Raw genomic sequence first — 13,961 nt, 5'->3', positions numbered from 1 at the left:
CAACTTCATTAGTTTTAAAGCTTAAAAGGATCATAAATTTATACTACTAGCAGAATTACAAGGTTAAGTATCAAACATAGGCGCACACTAAGAAGCCTGCTAAAGAACTTAACAACTGAAGTCTTACCTATTACACGCTAAGAACCCTGCTGTATTTTGTAGTTACAAGTATACATAAAGCAATCCCTTTAGCTCATTCTAACAGCCAAAAGCCTTTCATAAATAGCCTAAAACACATTTGTTGGGAGTATTTCTGTGTCACAGCAGTCAAGAGACAAAACAACTACAGTAATTACCTTTAACTGAAATCCAGTCTCATTCACCATTTCTTTCCATCCACCTTCCTAAAAACAGAGGAAAAGAAGGTTTTGTTAGAGTGACTTAACAGTGCCACAGCTTTTGCAAGGCCCTATATCTGAATCACATCAGAGCTGAAAGGGGAAGAGCTTCTCCAGTAAACCAAGGCTCCGCCTCAGCTACCCTCTCTATTTCATTTCAAAAATCTGGGTTAAGAATAACATACCATGTTGTGCTTGCACACTAACGTCCCCAAGAAGCTCTCTCTCCTCTTCACTGCGTGTCAGTGTGCTCAATTCCCTCAATCTATCAGCTGGAGGCAGGAGCCACGCAGCTTTGTTGAAGGAAGTAGCTCAGCTCTTGAGAAAGAAGAGCAGTCATCTATTGTCTATCAGGTTATCAGCAGCTCCGAGGACCTGTGCCACTTGAGGCAGGGTGCAGACAGGGAACACGCAGGCAAGAACTGATGTGATCAGTTTCCAGTGCACACACAGTCACCTCACTCACATGCAAACCCCAACACTAAAGAAGCTGTGGCTATCCAGAGAGCGAACTGGAAGCCAGTGCTGTCTCTGGAGCCAGAAGTACAGCTAACTATTTCAGGATTAGGTCCTAGAGAAGCTTTCCGAACCAACACACGTTAAACTCTCAATATGCTGTTACAAAGAGGTGGAAAATCTCTCTTAGGAGCCTTAAAACTAGACTGGAAAGAAGTCATGAGGTACACTAAAAGGCCAGCTGTACCACTGCAGTGGGCTGTTAAGAAGCTTTTACAGGGACAAGCCTTTTTCACCTTAAGTTTATTCATGTTGCACCCCTTTTCCTAAACACAGAGCAAGCTACAGGTCAATGGGGGGGTGGAAAAGAACAAAGGACATTATCTTAAAAAAAATAATTACTAAAGAATGCATTTAGAAAGCATGTCACTTCACTATACCTGTGTTAAAAATGAATAGAAGATTTTGTCTTGGCAAAGAACAGGATGTGAAGCCACACGTAACAAGAAGTTTTCCAAACCAATTCTTCTTCTTTCCACAAAATCTGGATCCATATTATCTGCCGATAGCTTATGCCAAACAAAATCAGCCTATTTAAACAGAAGAATGTTAATAGTAAATAAATAACAAACAGCACAAAGCAAGTTGCAGCCTCAGCTTCCTTACCCTTTTTTCTGGCAAAGGTGGAACAACAATATGGGGATAGGTAACTGACAAATAATTCCTCAACAACTCAAATTCACTGTAACGTCGCCACAAGGAGTCCACTGGGGCACACTGTCCCTCACCCTGGGACTCAACGGCTCTGAAAGATAAAATAGCAAATGTGAACATTAGTAAGCTGTTGCCTTCTCCCTCGTACCTTCAGTGCAATTAGAGCAAAGGCCCTAAAAATATTTCCTCAGTAATGATTACTGCATAACTTGCCCATAATCTAAACTAACCCTAATTAATTTCATGTCTACATACTTAATTTAAAAACGTTTAAAATTTCTGCCTGATAGCACTCAAATTTTCTGCACGTGCCAGGCACACAAGAAAAGTCAACGCATTTTCATCACACCACAAACAGGCAGGTCACAGTCAAGTAAACAGTCACACAAGTGACTTAGTTCACATCACTACAGAATTAGACATATTTCTCTTGGAAGAGTGTTAGGCTCCAAGCCAGCATGATTTCACAAGCAGCTGAAGGACAGAGTATTACAAGAAGGAATTTACTATTCAATGGGAAAGTCTTCACTTCAAAGGATAAAAATTGTCTTGCCTGCAACAGCTAGAATAGTTAAAAATATAACTTTAAAAATATTAAGAATTTATAAAGGATATTTTTAGAAAACCAGCAAATTTCAAAGCACTTCCATTTTTTTTTCATTCAAAATAGTATCTTTTTATATTTAAAGGCTAAGGATATGTAGTCTAGTAAAGTAGCTAAAGATAGGCTAAGCAGGTACAAAATTGACGCATCTGAAAAAATTGTTGAAAACTTGAAGCCAACATCACCTTGCAAGGGCTTAAAGGACTTTACATTACTATAAAAGGAGAAATCACAGATTATAGGATTGAAAAGTAACATAAAAACTTGAAAAGAAAAATCATCCTTCATACAAGACATTTAGAGCAAAATCCTTTGCAATATCATAAAATAAGCATCAGGTCAGTAACACTTCCTGGCAGTCTGCATATGCCAGAATAAACACATAGAGAGAGACTTCAGACAAGGCACTTAACAGAAACCAGTGATGTCTATGTCTACCTTGGTTCTTACATAAAGTGACTAATTAGAATACAAAGCACTGGCATAAATCTACATGAAACAGTATTAACTGTACTAAGAATTATCAAATAGCTGAGGTTGGTGAGGGACTCTGCAGGTCTGTAGTCCAACTGCCATGCTTAAAGCAGGTTGCTCAGAGCAACATCCCGATGGGTTCCGAATACCTCCATGGACAGAGACTACCACCACACTGGGCAACCCATTCCCACGTTTGACCACCCTCACAGTAAAGATTTCTTGCATTTAAATGGCATTTCCTATGTTTGCATTTATGGCCACAGCCTCTCGCCCTCTCTTTTCACAGTAAAGATTTCTTGCATTTAAATGGCCACAGCCTCTCGCCCTCTCTCCGTGCATCACAGAAAGAGTCTACCTCCATCTTCTTTACCTCCCCCACCAGCTAGTGATAAATACACATTGCTAAGATCCCCTGAGTTGCATCTTTCAGATGCAACTGCATCTTTCATGTTGCATCTTTCAGATGCTGAACAACCCCATCTCTCAGCTTCTCCCTACACATCAGACACTCCGGGCCCATAATCATCTTCATGACCCTTCACTGGCCCATGAAGGGCTTCAGTATGTTCCCATGCTTCTTGTTCTGGGAAACCAGAACTGGGCACAATACATTATGAACTACAAGTACTTACTCGTATGATACTCAGTAGAATAGGATACTACATTGTTTCTTCCAGCAGAATCCAGGCTATACAGTTCTTTAATTCAAAACAACTTTCTGGAGTAAAGTTTAAAAAACATCTAAACAGCACACAAATTATTTTTAAGCTATTCTTAAGCTACAAGGTTGGATTTCTAATGACCTTCCTGAAAAAGAAACAAACAATCCCGCTCCAGAGCAGCCCCAATTATTTGCTACACTTAAACAAAATACAAGAAGCCTTTGTCATCCATTTCAGAAATCTCATTAGAGACCAGCCTTGCTATGTCCTCTAGTTTTAAAAACAAAACACCAAAAACGCATGATTACATCTTGAGGTTGAAGTAATATAATACAGAATTATGCAAAAGGATATTTTTTTTTTAATTAGTATGTCAGAACATTTTCTTTATACCTATCCTTGCCTTGTGGAAAGGACATTTATTCCAGGTGACTGAATTTGTAGGGGGAAAAAATTCACAAGGAGGAAGAAAAAAGGATTTATTCATAAACATTCAACACAAACTGCTGCAGATTAAATCTGTTTGAGGCTGAGTTAAGAAAAAAAGGTGAGCACACTGCTGACAGCCACTAAATCGCACTGCAAACATCCCACAGAATTCTTCCCTATTAGAGTATTTTAATTCAATGAAGTTGCAGCCACAGAGTTTTGAAGAGCGTAAGCTCAGCTCAGCGCTGGGCTGACAGGCTGTGCAGCATTCCTCCCTACGCCAACGTTGCACAATTTAAACATTTCAGGAACACTTCAGCTAAAACTAAGTATCTCGTGATTGTACCATTGCTGAGCTGGAGGAAAATTTAAATAGATAAAAAATTAAGCTACTAGGCCCAGGAAGGTTAGTTGTTTAGTTGAAAGCTGAAGGCACAAACCTCACTTTCCTAGAGGAGAAGCTCCCAGCAGGATTTGGTAAACAATCTGGCCATTCAAGACACTCACACAGAGGTACTTTAGAACTAGGGATCCTTTCAATCTCCAGCTTCAGCAGCTATCAACCAGTTTCACTGACACCATGGGTTTTGAGAGCACTACTTCTGCATGGGTAATTATCAACTCTTAAGCAAGACTGCCACCAATACATGACTGTCTGGGAACATCCTGCACAAGCAAACATCATATCAAACAGATATGAGAAAAAGCACAGGCCAGCACTGCCCCGAGAACCCAGCCACATCCCAGGAGGACCCATCAGTGCTGCAGATACAGAGGCTGCTGTGCCAGCAGTAAAGCACCAGAGACTCACCTAGAGCTAGGCAAACACGCTGCGGAGAGCAAAACAGACTGCAGCCACCCTTATTCTAAAGGCAGGAAGATTACAGCCCCAGATCTCAGATCTGGAACAAGAACTTCTCCGTAATACAATGGTTGTTCTACCGGACAAGAGAGAGAGGAAGGAGGAGAAAACCAGCCATGCAGGATGCATTTGGTCCATTGCTGTTAAATGCCTCTGCCACCCCTATGCATACCCATTTCCTGGCCACGGCAAACGCAGCCCTGGGACTGGCACAGGAGTTGGGTTTAACTAGTTCTTCTTTCCAGTTCTGATTTTTCTGTAACCAGAGACTTTCATTATTCATCTTTTTTAGACTATAACGGAAGTTTAAGACTGACTGTGTCACCTCGTAACCAGAGGCAGGCTAGGTGTGCACACACTACTGACGGTTTATGGCAGCCTAACACATTTCAGACATACAGTAGAGTTACAGAGGTTTAAGAAGTTACCACCAAAGGTAAACTGCAAGAAGAACAGTTCACTTTGTTTTTTAAATATTATTCTTATTTTTCTTGTCAATATGAGCCCCTAAGGAAAAGCATTGCTAGCCACAATTATTTTTCATCTCCACTTAACTTGTTCTATGGGCTTACGCTGCCATGGGCAACTTTACATTTGAAGTTTTCCACCTCCTGCATATGAAGTACTTGTAAAAGTTAATTTGGCTGTTTCATTTCAACACAGCGCGTACTTAAGTGCTATCTTCTGCCTCTAACTCAATCAATTCCCCAATGCAGGAGAAATCTGATCTTACATTTATCACTTTCTGAATATAACACCAATGAGGTCAGCACAGAGAAGAATGAAAAGGAGTTTATCTTTCAAGGAACTTTCTGGTCCAGATGTTCCTACTCCATTTTCAAGTGCACTTCTGTAGAAATACAACTTCACAAGCTGTAAGAAAAGAACTATGCCAAACTTTGATAGTATGCATTTCTAAGTGGCCTCAATATAGCACTTCCTACCAAATACAATTACAGTAATATACAGTAGTAGTATAAAGTTAGGTAGCTTGTCTTCCATAGTTGATCTGCATTAATTCATCCTTTTGCCAACATTTTTGCCAACTCAGATTTATTATGTAAAGTTGATCTGTATTTTTCTTAGAACTCCCAATTCTTGCAGTCAAGAGAGTCACATTATCATTTAGTAAGTTTCAATAGTTTTTTCACACCACAAGGGTATGAGAAGAACTAAAGGATAGTGCTTTGCTACAAACCAGCAAGAGGAAAAGAAATTAAATCAAGAGTGACTTCACAACTTCAAATCTGTTTGGGGAGCTACATACAGTCTACTCCCGTAGTATGGGCTGTGGGTTAGAAGAGAATGTACTTACATTTCACATTCCTATCCTACAAATATTGAAGGAAGGCAAATATACCAACAGGATCATCACATATTCTAATAGTGCAGCAGTGCATTTATCATTTGTAAGGGTTCAGGTCAACACACCACTAGTAACTGTCACTGTAAGAGATGACAGCCCTCTGACAAGAGAAGGCTCGAGTGCAAATTATGCTCTTAATACTTCATGACTGTTTTGCAGTTTATTATAAGCTAGAAGCAGCGAAGACCACATGGACCCTTAACTGTCCTAAAAATTTCTCAACACGCCTGCAACATCAGCTTGGTATTTGTCAGAATTATTATATTTAAATATATATTATTATATCTTAAAAAACAAAAAAAAACCCCCAAACACAATCAGAGTAGTGACATCTCAGTCCACAAACACACGCACAAATATCAAGCAGAAAATTAAACAGGAATCAAAATTTGTAAAAGGTCATCTAGGAGTGCAGCACTTCAGCAGAAAAGACCACAGCTTTATAAAGAAGACTAGTCCTACCTCAGAACAAACCACTACTACCCCAAAACAGAGACATAGACACCCTGTTACTTGAAGCTTTATGTCCACAAGGGGCCTCAAGAACTCAAGGAGGAAGCCAGACCAGACCGTGCCACTCACCACAGCTTCCCTGCCCACTCTGAAGAAACTAAGGAAGTTTACTAGCTCTGAGGAGTGCTGCCAATTTGTTCTGACAAAGCAGATCTATGGGCAACAGACGAGGCTTCCCCAAGTCTAAGTTTTACAATCAAGCTTTACAACTCTTGTGAGACACACAAGCCTTACGTTATACCCTGAAGAAAGAAGTTAAATTACTACTAGAGAACCCTGAAGGTCACACCTGTCTGCGTAGTAAATTCTTTTTTAAATAGACAGTATCTGATACAGCCTCCTCAATGTAGTCTGCGTTGAGCAGCCTGATGTTATTTCTCTTCTCAGGTCATACTTAACTTCCTTTATTCTAACATGCGTTTATTATCACTGTCTTAGAAGTGTGAATGATGCCTTTTTAGGTTGAGGTTGTTGCTTTTATCTTTATATAACACAGTCCTTGGCTTGGGTGAAAAGCAGTTAAGAGACAATAGGTAAAGAAAGCAAGTGTGGCAGAAAAAACAGGGAGACACACACTTGTCCAGAGAAATATCTGGATGTTCTTCTTTGCCCAGCATCCCATTGCAAAAAGCTGCACCCTAAGAGTTGCATCTCAGCCAGAGTCTGCCACCACACCATCCCTCCTCTGCAGGATGGACATCCCTCCTACCTCTGCTTCTAGCAGCACCTGTGCTTGTCAGGTTTTTGGTTGGGTTTTTTTGGGGTTTTTTTCCCCAACAGTCTCCAAAACATCAGTTTAGTGACTTTTAATGACTGGAAGGGGAAAACAACATTTCAGGAGGGCAGCTGAGTAGGGCCTAACAAAGAAGCAATGCTTTTCAAGTTAACCTATTTGAATAAATTTAAGACACATTTTGAAATTAATACTAGTTTAAGATTCTCCTTTCCACCCAGGCTTTGATAAAGTAAAAGCAGCCAGATTTTGGTCTCCAGAGAGTGCAAAGCTGTAGTGGGAAAGTACTGTTCTGCCCTCAATTATGAGCCTGCATCCACACTGCTGCCTTTTAAACGAGGTAATAAGGGTTTGAAACTGCATAGATGGATTTGGGACAGGCAAGTAAGATGAGAGAAATAATTTTTTTTAATCACACCAAAAATGTCTCCACCTGGTTACATATGAGACCATAAAATATCACCAATTACAAGAGCATTTCTCCCCAGGAACCCTGTTCCAGAAAGGAAGTAGAAATCCACAAAGGTACTCATTACACTTAATACCTTCATTACCATCTAATTTTTTAGACCACATTATGAACTCCACCATTAAATGCAAGTACTGCAGACCAGTTTCAATTAAGATTATAATCACTTGTTGACATTCAGTCAAACTTCTCAATTTGTTTTGGTTTTAAAAACACAATATAATACTTGTACAGTCTTCAGGCAGGAAAACCATATGTTTCCCCTCTAAGTACAGTTTTAACAATGCACGTTATTCATTGAATGAACCAACCTGCCTGAAAAAAAATTAAAAGACAAAATTGAAACCTTCAGCTTTTACATTCATAACTGATGTTATCATAAGCGATTAGAAGATTGCATTACTCCAAAAGTCACGTTCATTTGCCTTAATTCAAAGTGCCAATGTGAAAACTTTAGTCCATCTAATTAACCTCTTCCCTTTTCCCATTTAAAACTAATTATCTTAAATGAGCCATTAAACAATTCTGAATGCAGTAAAAAGAGGAATGGCTGCAAAATATTAAATCGGACGAGAAGGAAATACATCAGTTCACTTCCTTGTAAAAGCAATCACCTCTTCAATCGCAGCAGCAGTAACTTCACTTTCAGCCTTTGACCTTCCAGTGCAGGAGAAGTGACACTTCCACTCCCCTGCAGCGAACAAGGTTCACTCTCTCTGTAGAGGAACAGCACTTTTAGGGGCTGGGCAACTTTTTCTATTAGCTATTTAGAAACGGTCTCTGTATTTAGGCCTCCCAACAGACAGAAGAGCAATCATTACAGATCGACTACGTACTTTGTAAACCACTAAAAGGTACCTGGCAAACTCTATGACAAAGAGGCAGTTCTCATGTCAGAAAATTTTCACAACCAGGTGATATTTTTTTTTTAAATGCTTTCACCTAAACAGTTTGCTGCATTCAACTAAAACTCACAACCACTAGGCAGGTTAATGATGCAGAGTATGAGTTAAGTTAGTCAGCAGTAAAGTAACTTGTCAACTCTTCGGTCTTTCATCTCCTGATTCTCCCTTGTTTAATGCTCATGCTGCATTCAGGCTTTTCCTTTTTCCCCCCAATACCTCCTTTGGAGGGAGCAGACAAGTCTTTCTGACTCTCAATGACCAAAAATCTGCATTTTGTTGTTTTATGAGAAGACAGCATACCTCTGTGGGCATTTGTTCGTGCCTCTCCCCAGGAAAAGCATGCCTGGGCTCTTCGCCTAGCCCAACGTGGAACTGGAGACTTTGGGAAAAGCACTCAAACAAAACATAACAAAAGAAAAAAAAAACTCCTGAAGTCCCACGGGGCAGCATTGCTACCACTGAACTGCGACCTCGCTGGCTACTGATTTCCAAGTTGATTTCCAAGTTGATTTCTTTCACAGAAACTTTGTTTAGAAGTCTTCACACTTTGGATGGGCAACCCAAGGTCATAAGGGAGAAGTAGGTATTGCTCATGTCACAATTTAACTAACAGAAAACTTTCCAAATACCGAAAGCAGAAATAAGATTAGTAACTCCCCCGGTACGGCTGGGGGAGTAACAAGCAAATACAGTGAGCCAGCCTGTCAAATTACTTCAAAAGGAAGTAAAGACTAGTAAGGCTGGAAACTAGGGATCTTGCTATTAAGTCGTCAGTTACCAGGCCACACAAAATAAAGTTACTTTCTCCTAAAGCCACATTTAAACAAAAAAAATCCCACATTCCAGTCATCATACTGTGTGACCAGCAGGACAGGGATAGAGATCTGAAAATCAGCAGGGACAGAAGCAAAAGTTAACTAAATGGAGCCGTCCTACTACTACAGAAGAAATTGTTTGCTTTGAAGGAGAACAGGAAAACAGACATCCCTCTATGTACTGTAAATAAAAGTCCATCAACACAAAGCACTTAGAAGTGCTCTGCATTCCTATTAACTTTCAGATCTGCCATGGAAAACAAAGGATACCAGACCAATATAAAATGCAGAATTTGACTCCTATCTCAGTTCTTGCAGTTTCATCCAGTCACTGATACAAGACACAGCTGTCTCAATTTCTAAAAAGCAAGCAAATCTGAACTTAAGTGAGGTGCTGTGTATTTGCAATTTCCCTTATAGAAAGCAAGTGATATGCTGAGCACCTACACATCCTAATTAAAAGAACTTGTATTTGCCTTAATGCCAGTTCCCACAAAGAGGTGGAAGTGTTCATCTGTTCTCACAGAGAGAATATAAAACTAAGTTATTTTTAAATAACTGTATAGCTTAATGGAAGCTGTGAAATAAACTGACTCCAAGACTAATTGAACGGAAATAGCTCACCACAAAAACCTACTTAGCTAATGCAGAAAGGTGTAAACCAAGAATAAAAGGAGATGCTTTCAGGAAGCGTGACCCTTGAAATTTGCTGAGTCTCTGCAGTCTACAGCAGCGAAGTTTGTTTTGTCTCAAAGAAAGTTATCTGTGTGGAGGTGTAATATCACTTTAAAAAAAAAAAGTCACATGGAAATCTGAAAATAGTAATACATCTTTTCATGTTGAAAAGGAAAAGGAAGCAACACCATCGCCTGCATTTCGAAAACAGTTTCATCCAGCACTAGCTAAACTGAGGCATTAAAAGTTTAGGTACTCGGCTCCCGTCCTGTAACAAATACACAGTGGTTGTAATTGCATCCATCTTGTGTCTCATTCTCCCAGATGCACACAACTCCTCCGTTCGAACTGAAATTAAATCCTGGATAGCAGTAACGGTGGAACCTCAGTTCACATAACTGTAATGCAGCTATTATTAAGTGGTCTTCCTTTTATATTACTATAAACTGAGTTTTATTCTTCAGCTACAAAATATTCTATTACCCACAGACAAATTGCTGTGAAGCCCACCTACAGCTACAGGCTCGGCAGGAAGCACATTTAATAGCCAGCAATTATATTTATGCAAGAAATTTTGCCTTCTCAGCAAAATGGATAGAGAACCTATTTTATTAAAGATGTGACAAACCCACATTTTCAATAGTTCTGTGACAAACATGTAATTGGCCTTCATATTTGCTGACCACAGAATAAAATAAATCTTAACGAAAGAAAGCAATCTGAGCAGCAAAATACATTTTTACCAGTACGAAAGAACCACTGGGAAAGACCAGCAGGAGTGAGTCTAAAGTAATGTAAGGAAGACTAGGGAAGGCGATGCAGTCAGCATATTCTGGGGCTGCATAAAGATGCCCCCAGAGTACACTTCACATCACAGTTAGACACCAATGATTTCTTCTTTTTTCCTTCAGAAATATCATTAAAAGAAAAATAACACATGAGAAGATGTGATCTTTAATATCAATACACTGTAGAAGTGGGGTTTTTTTAAACATCTGAGCAACTACCAAAGAACTACAATATTTGAAAAATATAATGTACATCTATTTTGGATTTTATTCTTAAAGTTTAGCAAAATATAGTAAACTTATCCCAGTAGGTCCACAGTTAATGTGACTGGTCCCTTCAGTAGTGAAACAAGAAGCCTTTCGACTAGTAACTAGAAGACTTATGTGATAGTATTACAATCTGAACTTTTCAGTGCCTTTGCAAAAATGCAACTGCTTTGTTTCAGAAGGTTTTATCCGTACGGCAGATCATTCCCATGGCAGGCCCCAAAGGTTAAAACTGTTAATATAAAGAAGAGAGAGACAGCACTCCTAATAAAGTCTAATTTTGAAATCCTTGCTTCAGCTGAGTAACGTGATCCTGCATAATAGGAGTCATCTGTGACTGTTTGGGAAGTAACTAAGTTAGAAGAGATTTTAAAGCTTTGTTCACTACTCAATACTGAAAGTTGCAAGTTGTCTTTGTGGGACCAAGTGTGTTTACCATACTTGTGTTATTAATCTTGCTAACACAAGATGACTGAAAGCAGTAAGTTCTCCAGTGAAAGTTCAAGCTAGTGTGAAGGAAGGAAATAGTTAATTAACCCTAACCCTTAGAGCATCTATAACGAGTATGTGGTGATCAGATCAAGCAAAACAGTTCACATATTAGTAGAGCAGTAAATTTTGACCACATGACATAAGTCATGAGGCTTCCTTATTTTCTTGTGATCCCAAGCAAGCCTAACCATTACTGTAGACCACAATGCACAACCTCTCTCACGCACAAGCTGTGCATACAACCTCATATGTATGTATATAAGTTTATCCAACCCATGTCTAAGAAATAATCAAATTTGGTTGCTGACACCATACTAAAGCAGCATCTTTCAAGCACACATTTTTCCACCTAGCGCCAAATGAAGAATTACGGTACACAGTTACACACCACCAGCCTTAATACTGAATTGGAGTTCAGATGCCAAGCTTTTGTGGGGAAAGATTCTCCAGAGTAGGCTGATAATCACGTAACAAATCATAAACAAAGTAAATCCTCTCATCAACTGCACCTGAATATTTCCGGGGGGAAAGAGAGAGACTCTGTTTAGAATGGCACACCCACCTACTCTTGAAAGTAACCTCTCATCACCCACCTTGTCTCAATGAGGTAAGCAGTGTATGTTTCTTGCATGTTCATGGCATTCCTCCCAGTCCGTTTCTCAGCTTCCGAAACAGTGATTTCCATTTTTTTTGCCAAACAGTCTTCCATCTTTTTAGAGAAGGAAAATAAAGATTCATGTAACATTAGCCACACAAGGCAAAGGCTACTAACCCTGCCTCCCCTTCTCTCACACCACATTTGTTCAAATAAGACCGGTCTCTGTAGGATAAAGGCTTTGGCAGGGCTTCATTTTATACCCATGTTCTGTATCACATTTGCAAATGAAAACAGAAAACCTGCTTTTGGGGAAAAAAACCCTAAAGTCCACAGACAACTTTGGATACCAAAAGCCATCATGAGCCAGGAAGATACAGAAAGGAGAAATATTTTCCCTTACAGGTCACAAAGTAACTTTTTTTAAAAACAAACAAACAAACAAAACCCTTGCACTTTCTACCCAAACATTTCCCAAGTAGCCGAGAATTCCTCCTCAGGACACCCGGGACACGCGTAACCACCTCTCCCCTTCCACAGGAAACTGAATACATCCGGATCGAGATGTTTTTCTTTTAATCTCTCCGAAGAGGATCGTTATCTTTTAACACGTTGGCGGGCAGGAGTCGGGCAGGACCACACGCCCACCCTGGAAAGGCAGAGCTCTGGGAACCTCCGGCTGAAACCCAGCAGGGAGGGGGATTTACTTGTGAAACTTGGGGAGGGGGCGAGGGGGAGAAGAAACACCAAACTGAGGAACGAAAAATATAATAATACTTCTACTAATAATAATAATAACAGCCTGGCACAAGGGATGAGGGTAGACGGCACACAAAGCCCTCCCAACAGCGACCAGAGAGGGGCTGGAAGGAGGAGAACCCCACTGCTCAAGGGGACGGGCTGCACAGCCCAACCCCGAGCTCCCCCCGGGCAGGGGGCTCAGCCCCGGGCAGGCAGAGGGAAGGCTCGTCCCACCTGTAGCCCCTTCCCCGCTACCGCCCGGTCCCAGTCTCCCCGCGCCCCTCCCCGTCTGCCCCGGGCCGGCGGCGCGGCGGCCGGGCAGCGCGCTCAGGAAAGCCCGGTGCTCGGCCCCGGCGGAGTAGGCCGTACCGAGGCCGGCGGCCCGCCGGAGGGAAGCCGCCCACACCGCCGCCCCCCCCATACCCTCACCGTGACCGCCGCGGCTACGGGCTGCTCCGGAGGCGGGAAGCCGCTGCAGGGCGCGGCGTCGTCCTCCTCCGGGCGGCTATCGCTCGGCTCGGCCTCGGCGTTCTCCATGGGTATAAGGGGCTCGGCCGCCTCCCGACGCGCAGGCGCTGAGACCGGCTCCGGCGGGCAAACTCATCGCAGGTCCTAGAGAGAGCGGCCGGGCCGGGCCGGGGCGGGGGGATGTGTGTTTGCCCGCCCGGCGCTGGGCGCTGGCTGAGGCGAGGCGAGGCGAGGCGGGCCTCTGCCGGCCCCTCCGATCTTCCTTCCTCGGCTCCTCCGCTGCCGCCCGCCTCGGCCGGGGCGCCTCGGTGGACTTGATGGAAGCCCTGTCTCGGCTGCTGGCCTCCTGACCGCCTTTTCGGCCAAAAATTGGCCCGGCGGTGGGCACCCCTTCGCCAACACGGGGAGGGGTGAAGCCACCCCTCCTTGGTCTAAAGCCCCCCGGCAGCGTTAGCCTCCTGCCCGGGGGAGGGACAGACCTTCCACCGTCCCCTGGGCGCTCAGCATCACTCAGACAGTTGTAAATGTTTATTCCTGAGATTTATTTTTGCTGTTGTCGTTGTTCCTCTCTCAGTTCTCGGGTCACTGAAGA

The 13,961-nt window shown here is 42.0% G+C and overlaps 1 protein-coding gene across 1 annotated transcript in view; it reads right to left on the bottom strand.

Moving 5' to 3' along the window:
- Nucleotides 1-13,578, bottom strand: part of SNX4 (sorting nexin 4) — a 35,394-nt gene extending 21,816 nt beyond the window's left edge. Inside the window, exons 1-5 of the mRNA XM_014940069.1 lie at nt 13,331-13,578; nt 12,159-12,274; nt 1,461-1,599; nt 1,235-1,384; nt 297-344 (exon numbers count right to left, since the gene is read on the bottom strand). Of these exons, the coding sequence (XP_014795555.1) occupies nt 297-344; nt 1,235-1,384; nt 1,461-1,599; nt 12,159-12,274; nt 13,331-13,438 (561 nt within the window). The 5' untranslated portion in view covers nt 13,439-13,578. The remainder of the gene's footprint in view (nt 1-296; nt 345-1,234; nt 1,385-1,460; nt 1,600-12,158; nt 12,275-13,330) is intronic.
- Nucleotides 13,579-13,961: the final 383 nt, after the last annotated feature.

This window comes from Calidris pugnax, unplaced genomic scaffold (assembly GCF_001431845.1).
Source record: "Calidris pugnax isolate Ruff unplaced genomic scaffold, ASM143184v1 scaffold21, whole genome shotgun sequence".
NCBI classification, from domain to species: Eukaryota; Metazoa; Chordata; class Aves; order Charadriiformes; family Scolopacidae; genus Calidris; species Calidris pugnax.
The sequence above is the reverse complement of the archived record's forward strand: the minus strand, read 5'-3'. Positions and strand labels throughout refer to the sequence as shown.